The 16734-nt window shown below is 37.2% G+C and overlaps 2 protein-coding genes across 2 annotated transcripts in view; one reads left to right on the top strand and one right to left on the bottom strand.

Annotated features, from left to right (window-relative positions):
- The window catches only part of ddx56 (DEAD (Asp-Glu-Ala-Asp) box helicase 56), a 13941-nt gene extending 6699 nt beyond the window's left edge, over window positions 1-7242 (bottom strand). The window contains exons 1-8 of the mRNA XM_016544858.1: window positions 7146-7242; window positions 6423-6584; window positions 6180-6334; window positions 5378-5548; window positions 4020-4110; window positions 3705-3946; window positions 632-769; window positions 380-493 (exon numbers count right to left, since the gene is read on the bottom strand). Of these exons, the coding sequence (XP_016400344.1) occupies window positions 380-493; window positions 632-769; window positions 3705-3946; window positions 4020-4110; window positions 5378-5548; window positions 6180-6334; window positions 6423-6584; window positions 7146-7202 (1130 nt within the window). The 5' untranslated portion in view covers window positions 7203-7242. The remainder of the gene's footprint in view (window positions 1-379; window positions 494-631; window positions 770-3704; window positions 3947-4019; window positions 4111-5377; window positions 5549-6179; window positions 6335-6422; window positions 6585-7145) is intronic.
- A 61-nt stretch (window positions 7243-7303) lies between these two features.
- LOC107733286 (cell cycle and apoptosis regulator protein 2-like) lies at window positions 7304-16682 on the top strand (the record flags this gene model as incomplete). The annotated part of the gene is made up of 11 exons (XM_016544857.1): window positions 7304-7559; window positions 7949-8034; window positions 8820-8934; window positions 13060-13195; window positions 13577-13676; window positions 14182-14331; window positions 14407-14617; window positions 14697-14789; window positions 15257-15420; window positions 16263-16389; window positions 16554-16682. Coding segments are annotated over exons 1-11 (1395 nt in total), but the record flags the coding sequence as incomplete, so codon positions are not given.
- Window positions 16683-16734: the final 52 nt, after the last annotated feature.

Here is a 16734-nt window from a genome sequence, read left to right as displayed (position 1 = left end):
AGCTACGAGAATACTTTTTGTATGCAAAGAAAACAAAAATAACGACTTTATTCAACAATTCGTCTCCTCCACCCTGGTGGCATTTTGGAGAATATCCACTGAATGTAAACAACGTATGCTGTTCTGTGTCAGCTGCGTCACACGAATAGCATACACTGTTTTAATGACAGAATTTTCATTTTTGGGTGAACTAACCCTTTAACGCTTACTTGACGGGATGCGCGCTATATAATGTCTGAAATTTTATTCACGCATCAACTGAAATAGCACAGACTTAAAGATCGATCTTGGGATTTAAGAATTGATCTTCAAATGAAAATTAGTCTTATAAACTAATTTTCTACAGCAGCAATAATTACAGTAATAATTCTCTGCACACCTGCCGACGCGGTGGATGTAGGACTCGACTGAAGCGGGGAAATCAAAGTTGATCACATTGCACACGTTGTGGAAGTCGATTCCTCTGGAAACGCCATATTCCTTGTCTTTTCCTCTGGAGGAGAGAAACCAACAATAGTATTAATATTTAAAACACAAATAATTTGAACAAACCAAACATTTTTAAGATAAGAAACAAAATAATATTTCATGTTCGAACGTTTTGTGCATTTCAACTGCTGGGAAGTCTTACTTTTTCCTAGAGTTCTTTTTCTTCTTTCCTTTCTCCTGTGTTTTCTGGGAACATCGAGCGGGATTCTCCAGTCCCTGTTCGTCTGTGGCGATGATGTAATTGTAGAAGCCTTGATTAAACTGAGTGATAATGTGACACCTGAAAAACACAATACAAATGCAACATAAAAACAGCATTTGCTACACATTTAACATCTACAATGTGATGTGTCTGAGTTAAACAATATTCAGAGCATATGTTACTGGTTAATATTATTTTACTCCAACCTCACGGCCTTGGTTACATCAGCAGGAGAGAAAAAGAGGTTTCAGTGGCGAATATAGTTAAGACATTTAATATTATTAAAACAAATATTAACTTTTTCTTTAGAATAAATAATTTTCTATTTATGTTTTACTTTTTGTTTCAATTTCTTTCCATTTAGTAATTTTAGTGCTTCAACTTCAACTTATTTCTAATTTTTGTTTAGTTTGTTTTACATCTAATATTTACATTTTTTTTTTAAAATAATCCTGGAAGTGACTTGTCACCAGTGTGTGACAAGATTTTAGTGAACTAGATTTTAGTGTTTTATTATTATTATTATTTCCATTATGGTTTTGCTTTTTATTTCAGTTTCTTACAATTTAGTAATTTTAGTGCTTCAAACTTAAACTTACCTCAAATTTTCAAAAAGTTTTTTTTCATCTAATATTTATACTTGATTTCAGTTTTAACAAAAATGCTTTTAGTAATAACCATGAAATTGACTTGACACCAGTTTTAAATATCACAATTTTTGTTAATATTTTGAATTAGATTTTATTTTTAGATTTTCTCTTTTGACTTTAATTTTAGTTAGTTTTAAAAATTTGTTTTAGAATATAGTGTATATATATATATGTGTGTGTGTGTGTGTGACCCTGGACCACAAATCCAGTCATAAGGGTAAATTTTTTTAAATTGAGATGTATACATCATCTGAAAGCCGAATAAATAAGCTTTCCGTTGATGTATGGTTTGTTAGGATAGAACAATATTTGGCATACAATGTTTTTTTGTCTATTGTTACATACCTACCCCAGCGACTTAAGACTGCTTTTGTGCTCCAGGGTCACAAATACATATACATATATATATATACATATACATATACATATATATATATATATAATTAGTTTTAGTTGTTCAAGTAAATGCAAGTGTGAAAACTAACTAACTAAAATATATATATATTTTTTTTTATGTACTGAAACTTTACATTAAAAAGCAACAAAAACATTTTTTTAATGGTTTTAGTTTGAGTTAATGATAATAACCCTGCAGCTTTAAGAAAGTAAACAGATTTTGTTGAATTTCTACTCTCCTCACTCACCTGGAGTGAATGGGCAGCTCAGAGTTCAGGACGCAAGCAGGGATGCTGAACTGCTCCAAGAACAGCTTGAGCCGGTAACAGCGGTCCACGTCTCTGACGAACAGGAGCGACTTCCCTTGAACCAGGCCGAGCTTCAGGAGGGTGTAGATGAGCAGGAACTTGTCCTCCTCCTCACATCGGACGCTGTACTGCTGGAGCTGAGAGCTGTCGGGCAGCTGAGAGCCCTGGAGCTTCAGCATCACCTGCGACAGACGGAGGAAAGCGTCAGATCCAGCCAAACACACCAGCTGCTGACGCTGACGCCGCTGCACTCACAGGGTTGTGGAGGACCAGCTCCTTCAGCGCCTGGACGTCGTCATTCAGCGTCGCAGACATGAGGAACGCCTGGTAGATCTTGGGTAAGTGACTGCAGAGGTGAACACAGACAAATACTAGATGCTGGAGCTCTATCAGGACTTCTGCAGGTGTTAGAATGCTACATTTAAGACTTTTAAAAGACATTTTTAAAACCAAATTAAAAAAAACGTAAGGAATAAATTGAAGGGAATGTCTAGTTGTATTTTCAAACTTTGAAGTGCTGCTAATACAACTTCCAACAGTTCTTCATTTAAAAAAAAAAACTGCTTTCAAACACTAGAATATGGAAATAACTTTTACTGTAGCTTCTGATTACACTGCAAAAAAAAGTGATGCTCTTCATCAGTATTTTTGTCTTGTTTTCCAGGACAAGTATCTAAAGATTTTTAAATCAAACCAGATGCAAAATGACATAAGATAACTTGTTTTCTGAGAAATTAATCAAAATGAATTGAGTTTATGATTAAAAGGAGAACAAATACTAGCCAATAGGCAGAGAAAAATCAACTTAATTCAAAGGGAAACAAGTTTTCATGTCTCACTGACAGATATTTGTTTTCAGCATACATTCACTTCATTTTGCATTTCACATAAATTCATCTTGATTTGAGGATGTTTAGAAATTTGTATTCGGCAAAAGATTTTTTTTGCAATGCATGCAACATTTAATGCCATGATGACTTTATGAATTTAAGACTTTCTGCTCTTTTTAAGCCGTTATTTTGTGGAAAAGCAAATGATTCCTTTTTAAAACCTGCAGAAAACCGCTTTATGTAAAAAAGTGAGATGTATTTACCTTTACAAAACTTGCCGGACATAGTATCTTCTGGAATATAATTCATCTAAAATGTGCTGCGACTTATATACAACAATTAACATGATGCACGCAAAACATGCATAAATTGCACGCATTTGGATTTGTGCTGAATGAGAGGGATACGTGAGCCCAGCTTTATTTCTGCATTTCAGTTTCAGTCTCACATTAATGCCTCTATAATTTATGTTTGCTGTATACTTATATTTATTCATTTCTGTTCTGAATACTGTTGAATTTGAAGGATTTATTGTGGAATGATGGGAACTAAAATACATGCTTATAATGGTTGTAAATATTTCATTTTATTTATCAGTATTTTACATAATTTTTGAATGTAATAATGACACGTGACTTATTCACCGATGCGACTTATTTCTCTCAACGATCCAATTTTGACTCGGGACTTATTTTCTGGTGTACTGAAACTTTACATTAAAAAGCAACAAAAACATTTTTTTAATGGTTTTAGTTTGAGTTAATGATAATAACCCTGCAGCTTTAAGAAAGTAAACAGATTTTGTTGAATTTCTACTCTCCTCCCTCACCTGGAGTGAATGGGCAGCTCAGAGTTCAGGACGCAAGCAGGGATGCTGAACTGCTCCAAGAACAGCTTGAGCCGGTAACAGCGGTCCACGTCTCTGACGAACAGGAGCGACTTCCCTTGAACCAGGCCGAGCTTCAGGAGGGTGTAGATGAGCAGGAACTTGTCCTCCTCCTCACATCGGACGCTGTACTGCTGGAGCTGAGAGCTGTCGGGCAGCTGAGAGCCCTGGAGCTTCAGCATCACCTGCGACAGACGGAGGAAAGCGTCAGATCCAGCCAAACACACCAGCTGCTGACGCTGGACCCGCTGCACTCACAGGGTTGTGGAGAACCAGCTCCTTCAGCGCCTGGACATCGTCATTCAGCGTCGCAGACATGAGGAACGCCTGGTAGATCTTGGGTAAGTGACTGCAGAGGTGAACACAGACAAATACTAGATGCTGGAGCTCTATCAGGACTTCTGCAGGTGTTAGAATGCTACATTTAAGACTTTTAAAAGACATTTTTAAAACCAAATAAAAAAAAACGTAAGGAATAAATTGAAGGGAATGTCTAGTTGTATTTTCAAACTTTGAAGTGCTGCTAATACAACTTCCAATAGTTCTTCATTTAAAAAAAAAAACTGCTTTCAAACACTAGAATATGGAAATAACTTTTACTGTAGCTTCTGATTACACTGCAAAAAAAAGTGATGCTCTTCATCAGTATTTTTGTCTTGTTTTCCAGGACAAGTATCTAAAGATTTTTAAATCAAACCAGATGCAAAATGACATAAGATAACTTGTTTTCTGAGAAATTAATCAAAATGAATTGAGTTTATGATTAAAAGGAGAACAAATACTAGCCAATAGGCAGAGAAAAATCAACTTAATTCAAAGGGAAACAAGTTTTCATGTCTCACTGACAGATATTTGTTTTCAGCATACATTCACTTCATTTTGCATTTCACATAAATTCATCTTGATTTGAGGATGTTTAGAAATTTGTATTCGGCAAAAGATTTTTTTTGCAATGCATGCAACATTTAATGCCATGATGACTTTATGAATTTAAGACTTTCTGCTCTTTTTAAGCCGTTATTTTGTGGAAAAGCAAATGATTCCTTTTTAAAACCTGCAGAAAACCGCTTTATGTAAAAAAGTGAGATGTATTTACCTTTACAAAACTTGCCGGACATAGTATCTTCTGGAATATAATTCATCTAAAATGTGCTGCGACTTATATACAACAATTAACATGATGCACGCAAAACATGCATAAATTGCACGCATTTGGATTTGTGCTGAATGAGAGGGATACGTGAGCCCAGCTTTATTTCTGCATTTCAGTTTCAGTCTCACATTAATGCCTCTATAATTTATGTTTGCTGTATACTTATATTTATTCATTTCTGTTCTGAATACTGTTGAATTTGAAGGATTTATTGTGGAATGATGGGAACTAAAATACATGCTTATAATGGTTGTAAATATTTCATTTTATTTATCAGTATTTTACATAATTTTTGAATGTAATAATGACACGTGACTTATTCACCGATGCGACTTATTTCTCTCAACGATCCAATTTTGACTCGGGACTTATTTTCTGGAAAATATGGTATTATAAAAGGTAATACAGTTAACAAGACACATGCAGGTAATTTGTGTCCCATGCTGTTTTAATGAAAACGTACCACAGCAGGCTTTTAAGGTCCGCTTCAAACCCAAAGGAGAAGAGAAGATCCGCCTCGTCGATGACCAGCATCTCTAATGAAGACTGAAGCTGCAGGTTCTGGCCATTAATGTGGGCTTGAACACGGGACGGTGTGCTCACCACAATGTCCGGCTTCTCCATTAAAATCGGTCTGTAAAAAATATTTCATTACACTTAGAATGAGACTTAAGAGCTTGAATGAGATTAAAACAATTCCTCGATGAACTTGGTTTAACCTGAGCAGGGTTATCGTTAACTAAAACTATAACTATTAAAAACATTTTTGTTAACTGAAATAAAGCAAAATACAAATATTAGTTTAAAAATTTGCACTAAACGAAAATTAGAAATGTTGCCTTGGCAACTAACTGAAATAAGCTTAAATATTAAATGACTAACTTCCAAAAAAAAAAAAGAAAAAAGAAAAAGTAACCTAAATAGTAGTATTGTTAAAAAACAAAAACTAAGAAAAATGACAAAAGCACATAACAAAATTACTAAAACTTAAACAAAAATTAAAACGACAACTAACATGTAAAAATTAAAGCTAATTCAAAATATTAACAAAAACAATGATAGTATATAAATAATTCTAAAATGTAACATTTTTAATCTGTTTTATTGAAATGAGGGTTCCTTTCATTAATAAAACACCCACTCTTAAGTCATTTCAGAGTAAATACATCCATTTCAAAACATATATTAGCAATTTTGATTATAGGTCCTTATGTAGATAGAATTTCTTTATCGGCATTAAAAAAATCTTTTGCTGTGGTACTGACTTCTGTGCCGATATATCCGCCTTCCCAGAGATGTCGGCCACTCGTACGTCTCTGCTGCAGTACGCAGTGAGCTGTCGGATCATGGATTGGACCTGCTGACCCAGTTCTTTGGTCGGGACCAGGACTAGAGCTCTAACGGCCTGCTCACGAACGGTCTGGACACATAAACTGGGTGTTATATATTTGAACTAACTCTGCCATTCAGGCCCAAGTTAGCGCAAATAACTTAAAGCCACGCGTCACCTGTTTAGACATGAGGATTCTTTGGATGAGTGGGATCGCGTAGGCTGCGGTTTTTCCTGATCCGGTTCGAGCTCGGGCCAGCAGATCTTTCCCCTCGAGTGCCAGCGGGATGGCTTTCTCCTGGATGAGGGTGGGCTGAGACCAGCCTAAATCAGCCAGAGCCTGAGAAACAAACAAACACAGCTTCACATCCCAATCACAAGTGGACAGCACTAATAAATACATCGAAAATGTTTTGTGACTTGTGACATCAACATGCAGTGACACAAATCATGTGAAGCACATCTGAAATTCAGTTGTTACAAATTTCCTTTTTTTTACATTATATGTGTATTATTGTAAATTTATATATATATATATATATATATAAGCTCTCCTTTAAACATCAGTTTCTTTCTTGTATAATAGCAAATAATCACAGTTTTACTGTATTAGCTACAGTATTCGGCCAGGAACTATAGTAACCACATAACTAAATATAAAAAAGGTATTTATGGGAAACCTGTTGACACAGAAAGAAACATTGGCATAGATCCTAATAAAATAGATAAGTAATAATGAATAAGAAATATATCGTCATATATCATCTCATACAGAAATGACAGTGCTGATGTTAGCATATAATCACAATGTAACCACATTCAAACTGCACTAAACAAACTGATGAGGTACTACTTTCGAGGTAGACAGACTTTGTATTATTAGCACGACTGTTTATTTTACCTTTAATACCCGATCGTCTAAACCCATCTCATGAAAGTGTAGTCGCTCTTCCTCCATCTTCACACGTGTGTTTGCGCACAGACAGACGAGCGAGACATTAAACCCCGCCGCGTCTCAGCGCCACCCACGGCACTGGAGGAGAACTGCAGGTCAAACCACACGACGTCGCTTTCACACAAACACGACCGCCTCGGAAGAATAGCAAAGTCTAGAAAACAATCCAAGAATTTTTGCGTCACATTTAACGTTTTTGTGCGGCCTTTCATGTTGTATTTCTAACCAAACGCAGTTCAAGGCGTTTCACCTGCAGTTACTCTGACTGACCGCTTGATGCCGCTGATGCGAAACGCCATGACAGAAGACAAACAAAAGCAGCAACGTGGAGGAAAAACAGACCCCGAACGCAAAATACAGGTACGTTTCACCTTTAAAACGCCGCAGCACATGAATGAACACCTCTCCTAATAGATAAGTCCTAAATAAGGATATGTGGATACGAGAAAGATGCATTAAACTGCCGTTCCTGTAATGCTGCTGATGCAGTAGGAAGTAAAGATCACACATGCTGCAGTTGACCTACACAACAATTATTTCACATATTTCATTCGTGCATTTCTATTGTGTATGCATGCATGTGTCCCACAGCACTCAGTATACTTTCTTTTGCATGCAAAGGAGAAAAGAAAATCTGACATGGAGACATATATTGTGTATATATGATGGGAATCTGTTCATTATTATTGTGCATAAAGATACACTTTCTGATGTATTATTGTGTGAACATTGAATGTTTCTGTGTTCAGATGAGGCAGCGTGTGTTCACCGGGGTGGTCACACAGATGCAGGAGCATCATGGGATTGTGGATCAGGAGGTTCATTTCCCTGTGAGGTTTGTGTGTTTGGTTTATTCTGTATTAAAGGCACAATATGTAAGATTTTTTTATTAAAATATCCAAAAACCACTAGAACAGTGTTATATATTTTGCTGACTTGTGTACTTACATTATCCCAAATGTTTCGAAGAACGTTTAAATCCAGAGAAATAAGCAATTTTAACTAGTGACACGGAGCGTGTCTATAGTGTCATTGTGTCGCCTGCCAAATGTCATAACCCCTCGATTTCCGGTTTTGTTTTGTTAAAAACATGGAAATACTAAAGATGCTTTAATATGCTATGCATTTTATTAGACCGGTGACGACTGCACAGAGTAGCATTATAACAGAACTTTCAAATGTATCTAGTATGATAAAACAGCGCTGCTTTACCCCACATACGCACGACCGGAAGCAGCGGAAGCGGTCGACTGTGGCATAATAAAAGCTCCGCTGCTTTCCAGCCGTGTGTCGCGCTCGTTCAGCGGCCTCGTTTCGCTTCGACGGCTTTCAGCCTCACCCTGCTTCATTCTACTACATTAATAAATCATTAGCTCATCCATGAACATGATTTCTGCCCGAGTCCCGTCAGATTGCATCGGCTGTGGGGATGAAGACCACAACTCCCATGATTCCACACTCAGTCACTGCGTCATCAAACTACGCCTTTGTCTATTTGTTTGTTTTGAATACGGGGCCTCTAGTGGCAAAAAATTACATATTGTGCCTTTAATCAGTCATAACCTGTGTCAGGTTGATGTGAGGTCTGAGGTTCAGGAGGGTTTGTGGTTTGTGTCGCAGTGTTGTGGTGGGCCGTGTGCCCCTGGTGGGTGAGAAAGTGTTGGTGAAAGCGGTCCAGGACCCCCTGAAGCCCATCAGCTGGACGGCACAGAAAGTTCAGACGCTGAACGGACAGGTGGGCAGAAATGTTTTGGGCTAATATTTCAATAACATCCTCTTTAAGAAGATAATAGAAATGCACAGTTTGTTAAAAAGCACATTTCTGTGTGCATCTTAGTGTATTTGCATTAGCAATGCTTGTAATACACTATTTGTACAGTACAATGAGAATAATCATTTCGTATAGTTGTACAGTAAATAATGCAAATAATACTTTGTTTTTTTTCTTGATTTTGGACTGAAGTATAGTTCTTGAGGTTCACCCTTATAACTGCTATTCTGTTTTAAAGCGCAGAAATATGAATTTCCACTAAACAAACACTACCTGTCAAAAGTTTGGGGTCTGAAACTTTGTTGAAAGTCTCTTCTGCTCACCAAGGCTGCATTTATTTGTTAAAAAATACAGTAAAAACAGTAATATTGTGAAATATTATTACAATTTAAAATAACTGGTTTCTATGTGAATGTATATTAAAATGTAATTTATTCCTGTGATCAAAGCAGTATTTTCAGCATCATTACTCCAGTCTTCAGTGTCACATGATCCTTCAGAAATCAGTATAATATTCTGATTTGCTGCTCAAGAAACATTTACTTTACTTTACTTTTAGTCATTTAGCAGACGCTTTTATCCAAAGCGACTTACAAATAAGAAAAAGTAATCTTTAAAGTTGTCCAAATGAAGTTCTTAGTGATGCATATTACTAATCAGAAATTAAGTTTTGATATATTTTTGGTAGGAAATTTACAAAATATCTTCATGGAACATGATCTGTACTTAATATCCTAATGATTTTTGGCATAAAAGAAAAATCTATAATTTTGACCCATACAATGTTTTTTTGGCTATTGCTAAAAATATATCCCAGCGACTTAAGGCTGGTTTTGTGGTCCAGGGTCACAAATTATTGATGTAAAATACCTGTCTATCATTCCCAATCTCTCAGTACACTTGAAGGTGTGTCCTTGATATTATGATGGTCTGTTGGTGGTGAAGGACATCAGCACCTGTGGGCACATCTGGACCAGCGTTCTCACGGGCGATCAAACGAGCACTTCCTCTAGTGTCCCTGCATCAAGCAGCTGTGCGTCTCATAAAGGCCATATGTTGTAGACGTCTCTTCACCTCCTCGGATTTCTCTTTCATCCTCTCTCTCTCGCTCTCTTTATTCTGTCTGTAAATCCTCCCGCTCTGTGGACTCCATCTGATAACGAGTCTCCAGTCATTTTCAGGCTTTATTTTATTAGTGGCATTTTATCAAAGACTGAGGTCCTCCGAGATGCTCGTTTGATATTTAATCTTTCCGTCAAGGCCTGGAAAACACTATTACGCGCCGCTGGCTCTATACTGGCGTCTGCGCAGCTCTCGCACAGACAGACTTTATGGATTTTGTCTGTTTGACTATTAAAAAGCTTTAATTGGCTACATTGCATTCATTTATCTCTCGGTGAGATCAGCGATTCCTGCGTGATTTAACTGGTCAGACAAATGGATGAATTCACATAATAGTGTCGTGTTCACAATCATAAATACTGTCTACACTTCCAGTATGCTCATAAAAGCAGTCAAGCCATTTCTTACCTGTTAGTCTCAGGATCAGATGAACTGCACAGGACAATGACAAAAGGTAACTGGAATCTGCAGGTCACATCAGATTAATTACAAGTTGTGTTTACATGTTTAAAAAAACTGCTAAGTCCAAAAAAGAACTTATTGAGGATTTTGAGATTTTTACAGGTTTACCGGTGCATCTCAATAAATTAGAATGTCGTGGAAAAGTTCATTTATTTCAGTAATTCAACTCAAATTGTGAAACTTGTGTATTAAATAAATTCAATGCACACAGATTGAAGTAGTTTAAGTCTTTGGTTCTTTTAATTGTGATGATTTTGGTTCACATTTAACAAAAACCCACCAATTCACTATCTCAACAAATTTGAATACTTCATAAGACCAATAAAAAAACATTTTTAGTGAATTGTTGGCCTTCTGGAAAGTATGTTCATTTACTGTACATGTACTCAATACTTGGTAGGGGCTCCTTTTGCTTTAATTACTGCCTCAATTCGGCGTGGCGTGGAGGTGATCAGTTTGTGGCACTGCTGAGGTGGTATGGAAGCCCAGGTTTCTTTGACAGTGGCCTTCAGTTCATCTGCATTTTTTGGTCTCTTGTTTCTCATTTTCCTCTTGACAATAGCCCATAGATTCTCTATGGGGTTCAGGTCTGGTGAGTTTGCTGGCCAGTCAAGCACACCAACACCATGGTCATTTAACCAACTTTTGGTGCTTTTGGCAGTGTGGGCAGGTGCCAAATCCTGCTGGAAAATGAAATCAGCATCTTCAAAAAGCTGGTCAGCAGAAGGAAGCATGAAGTGCTCCAGAATTTCTTGGTAAACGGGTGCAGTGATGTTGGTTTTCAAAAAACACAATGGACCAACACCAGCAGATGACATTGCACCCCAGATCATCACAGACTGTGGAAACTTAACACTGGTCTTCAAGCAACTTGGGCTATGAGCTTCTCCACCCTTCCTCCAGACTCTAGGACCTTGGTTTCCAAATGAAATACAAAACTTGCTCTCATCTGAAAAGAGGACTTTGGACCACTGGGCAACAGTCCAGTTCTTCTTCTCCTTAGCCCAGGTAAGACGCCTCTGACGTTGTCTGTTGTTCAGGAGTGGCTTAACAAGAGGAATACGACAATTGTAGCCAAATTCCTTGACACGTCTTGTGTGTGGTGGCTCTTGATGCCTTGACCCCAGCCTCAGTCCATTTCTTGTGAAGTTCACTCAAATTCTTGAATTGATTTTGCTTGACAATCCTCATAAGGCTGCGGTTCTCTCGGTTAGTTGTGGATCTTTTTCTTCCACACTTTTTCCTTCCACTCAACTTTCTGTTAACATGCTTGGATACAGCACTCTGTGAACAGCCAGCTTCTTTGGCAATGAATGTTTGTGGCTTACCCTCCTTGTGAATGATTGTCTTGATTGTCTTCTGGACAACTGTCAGATCAGCAGTCTTCCCCATGATTGTGTAGCCTAGTGAAGAGACCATTGAGACCATTTTGAAGGCTCAGGAAACCTTTGCAGGTGTTTTGAGTTGATTAGCTGATTGGCATGTCACCATATTCTAATTTGTTGAGATAGTGAATTGGTGGGTTTTTGTTAAATGTGAGCCAAAATCATCACAATTAAAAGAACCAAAGACTTAAACTACTTCAGTCTGTGTGCACTGAATTTATTTAATACACGAGTTTCACAATTTGAGTAGAATTACTGAAATAAATGAACTTTTATATATTATTTCATTTCCATTTTGTATGTTGAAGTACTGAAATAACTCAAATTAAATAAAACTAAAACTTAATAAAAAACCTATATAGACATAATAAAAAACTAATAAAATGACAACATTACTACAACTGTAACTAAAATAGATAACTAATACAAATCAAACTACATTAGTTTATCAGTAATCCTAAAAAAATAACACTGAGCCAAACGCACATGCTAAAATAACAACAACTTACTGACACATAGTAAGAAATGGTTATAAAAAACTGAAACGGAAGTGAAACAAGTAGTAGGAATTTATTTATTATTATTATGTTGAAAACAGTTGTGCTGCTTCATATTTTCGTGGAAACTGTTATGCATTTTATTTTTCAGGATTCTTTGATGAACAAAAAGATCAAAAGAACAGCATTTAATTGAAATAAAAATCTTTTTGTAAATATCTTCACTGTTACTATTGATCAATGCGTGCTAGCTGAATATGGAAAGGTGGTGTACATGAAATTGTGCACATAAGTTGTCGACTATTTTATGAATTATTTCTAATATTAACATGGGCAAACAATGAATATCTGTAACAGTGAAAGGTTATTTTTGCCTTATAATGAAATTTCAATTTATTAACATTTATATCAACCATCAATATTTGTTCCGTGAAAATGTGAGTCACTACCATGTTGTTAAAATAATATTACAATTTCTAATCTACAATGACAAAAAAATTTTAATGTTTGGTTTCAAGATGCATGTAAAGATGCTGCATAATTAATGACATGAGTGTATAATGTTATTTTTTTATGCCTGATCTTCAGAAGGTTTGTCTCTTTCTCTGGTTTCTTTCTGTCAGCCCTTCAAATCTCCTCCTCCGCTGCTGCCCTCCATGTCATCTAATCCGAAGCCTGGCATTTTAGGGACCAAACCGCAACCTCTGCTGAAATCTCCCAAAATACCACCACTGATTCCCAGCATGCAGCCGAATCCTGGTACGTGATGCAGTGTTGTTATCGTTAACTAAAACTGTTAGGAAACATTTTTGTTAATGGAAATAAAGCTAAAATAAATTACATCATAAATATTAGATTAAAAAAACTTGGGAAGTACAGTGCTGGTCAAAATTAATTTTTCAATGTTTTAAAAAAAAAAAGTATCTTCTGCTCACCAAGGCTGCATTTATTTGATCAGAAATACAATAAAAACATTACTATTTTTTAAATTTAAAACAGCTGTTTTCTATGTGAATATATTGTAAAATGTAATTTATTTCTATGATGCAAAGCTGAATTTTCAGCATCATTACTCCAGCCTTCAGTGTCACATGATCCTTCAGAATGATATCTAATATTTAGCGGTCTGATATGCGACAGGTGGTATGATGCAAATGTCCTGGAGCGGTCCGTTTGATGGTTGGGCTGGAGGACGGAAGAGACACGCTGAGGTCATGGGAGGACGCAGAGGTGGACGCTGGTGAGTCACACTTTCAGTGGATAGTAGCGTGCTGCATACTGTGCACTGTCTACTGTATACTGCATGCTGTAAAAAAAAAACTATGCAGTATGCAATGATTAAATGCTTTTAAACAGCCTTATGCTACATTGACCACACTACATTGCAATTTAATTTGGCTCCAAATCTCAGGTAGAAATTGTCATTTTTGACCCCCTCCCTTCAACAAAATAGTGGATCGGAAACTGTGATACATTTTATTTTTAAGGATTCTTTGATGAATAATTTTTTATTTGAAATAGAAATCTTTTGCAACATTATAAATGTCTCTACTGTCACTTTTGATCAATTTAATGCATCTTTGATGAAAGTATTGATTTCTTTCAAAAACTTTCGAACTTTTCAGTCTGATTTGTTTCAGCGCCTCATTCTGTTGTTTTTGTGTGACCGTCCTTGTAGACTGTCCTGTTTTTAACGTGCTCCTCTGCTGACGCTTGTCCTTGTTGCTCTTTGTGGCGTGACTCAGGGAGGACGGCGGCGGAGGGCCGTGGGGAGGAGACGCCATGCACCAAAAACGAAAAAGATGGAGGACCGCCTCAGAGGAGGAAGTGCCCAAAAAGAGCAGCTCCGTATCCACACACAGTGCTCCGTTATTCTCCAGTTTCTCCAGGGACACGTAAGTCGGTCCGAAACAATGCGGGACGCTCTGATGAAGCGTAAACTCATTGTCATTTCCTCTTGATTCTTTCAGCAAGGCCTGTGATTATCTGGAGCTTCAGCGGCGGTACCCACACCTGCACCTGCCCTCCAACCTCTTCCACCTCCAGCTGTCCTGGACCGAGAGTTTCCCACTCGACCAGCCTCTTCCTCTGAGAGGACCGTGTCACTTTCACGTGGGAGCAAACCAGCCGGAGAGTGAAGCAGATGTTTGCGAGTCCACAGATGATGCTTTCGCCGTTAGGGTACACGTGCCGCTCTTTTGACGGATCATGTGACCATGCAAGGCTCAGATTCTCAAGAATGGTTGTGTTCTCTCTGCAGGTTCTGTTGTTTTCTATGCCGTGCCTTGAGGACTTGTACTCGCAGTGTTGTAACCTCTCAAAGGAGGCCGTACATCCCACTACACTTCTCAAAGTAAGAACATTCAGTCCTCAACATCTCTGAAATCACACGCTCTTCAAAATAAAAGTTCTAAATAGTGATGTCATAGAAGAAGAACTTGGTTTTTCTTAGTTTAAAGAACTTTTAAATAATCTATAAAGAATCTTTTTTTGCAATCAAAAGTTTCCATGGATGTCTCTTGTCTTATTGTGAATGTTGCATGTAATTCTAAAGCCAAATAATATTCATAATCGGCAAGTCGACTGCTTTTCGGCTGATGTAATCAAGGCTGTACAGGGGGAAATAATATTAAAGGGCACCTATTATGCCCTTTTTCAGAAGATGTGATACAAGTCTTGGGTGTCCCCAGAATGTGACTGTGAAGTTTCAGCTCAAAATACCCCACAGGAAATGCCCGTTTTGAGTAGAAGTTTTCGTGCCTGTATCTTTAAATGAGTGTTATGTATAATTGTGTCGCTGGCTCTTTCTCTGTGTTGTAGTTTGTGATGCTGGACAGTGGAGGTCAACTGCGGCTTCCAGGAGGTCACTGGTCACCCAAAGCAGACGGAGCGAATCCAGTGAAGGACGGTTCGACACTGGTCAACACTGCGGTCCGCTGCATAAAGGATCAAACCGCTCTGGACCTGTCAGCCTGCACGCAGTGGTCTCTATATTTGGTTTTTAATTTCAGTTCAATACAGTTAAGATTTATTGGTCTGCCGAAGCGGGTTGAATTGTGATTGTTTATGTACAGAAAGTCTATAAGTAACATAATAATTAGAAGAATGTAGAATGTTATTAGAATGTAAAGCATAAACTATTTATTTGTAAGTTCCCTAAATAAATGATTTACAGTTTCATATGTAGAAAAATGCATTTTTAATTACATTTTAACACTACCGTTCATAATTTTGGGATCCATAAGGTTTTTTTTTTTTTTAAAGAAATTAATACTTTTATTCAGCAAGGATGCATTAAATTGATCAAAAGTGACAGTGAAGATATTTATAATGTTACAAACATTTCTATTTCCAATGAATGCTGTTCTTTTGAACTTTCTATTCATCTGTGAATCCTGAAAAATAAAATGTATCCCAGTTTCTACAAAAATATTGGGCAGCACAACTGTTTTCAACGTTGATAATAATCAGAAATGTTTCTTGAGCAGCAAATCAGCATATTAGAATGATTTCTGAAGATCATGTGACACTGAAGACTTGAGTAATGATGCTGAAAATACAGCTTTGATCACAGAAATAAATTGCATTTTAAGATATTCACATAGAAAACAGTTATTTTAAATTGTAATATTTCACAATATTACTGTTTTTACTGTATTTTTGAACAAATAAATGCAGCCTTGGTGAGCAAAAGAGACTTCTTTAATTAACTTGCAGACCCCTAATTTAGTCTAATGTTTTGATTATGTAAATATAAGAAATACCTCACTTTTTGTCTTTTATATATTCATTAGTAATTTTCACGTATGTCTTTCTGTCTCTGAAGGCACAAGATAGCGGAGCTGAGATATCTTTCCGGAGATAAAATGGAGACGGTTGTGGTGTTGTTGCCAGATGTGTGGAATCTAGTGCCAGCAGAAGAAGACTGGGCAAAATTACCACAAAAACAGCTGGTACAGACTTAGCTATGACGTCAGAGTCTATAAATATTACCACAAAAACAGCTGGTACAGACTTAGCTATGACATCAGAGTCTATAAATATTATGCATTAGAAATATGCTTGAAATCACATCAGAGATGACTTCTAACTTGTCTGTATCTTTCCTGTCATCCAGGATGGTGATTTGTCACTTCCAGAAGGTCCGTCTGTGGTTTTTCACCCCTCCGCTGGACTCAATCTGTCTGTCGTGTCTCTGTCGTCACTGCTGGAGCCCCAGACGCCTCAGACGCGGGACAGCTGTGAGGTGGGTACTTTATATATATATATATATATACAGTGGGTACGGAAAGTATTCA

The sequence above is a fragment of the Sinocyclocheilus rhinocerous genome, unplaced genomic scaffold (genome assembly GCF_001515625.1).
Source record: "Sinocyclocheilus rhinocerous isolate Xijiao unplaced genomic scaffold, SAMN03320098_v1.1 scaffold3113, whole genome shotgun sequence".
NCBI lineage: Eukaryota > Metazoa > Chordata > Actinopteri > Cypriniformes > Cyprinidae > Sinocyclocheilus > Sinocyclocheilus rhinocerous.
Note: the sequence above shows the minus strand (reverse complement) of the source record. Positions and strands in the feature narration are given on the sequence as shown.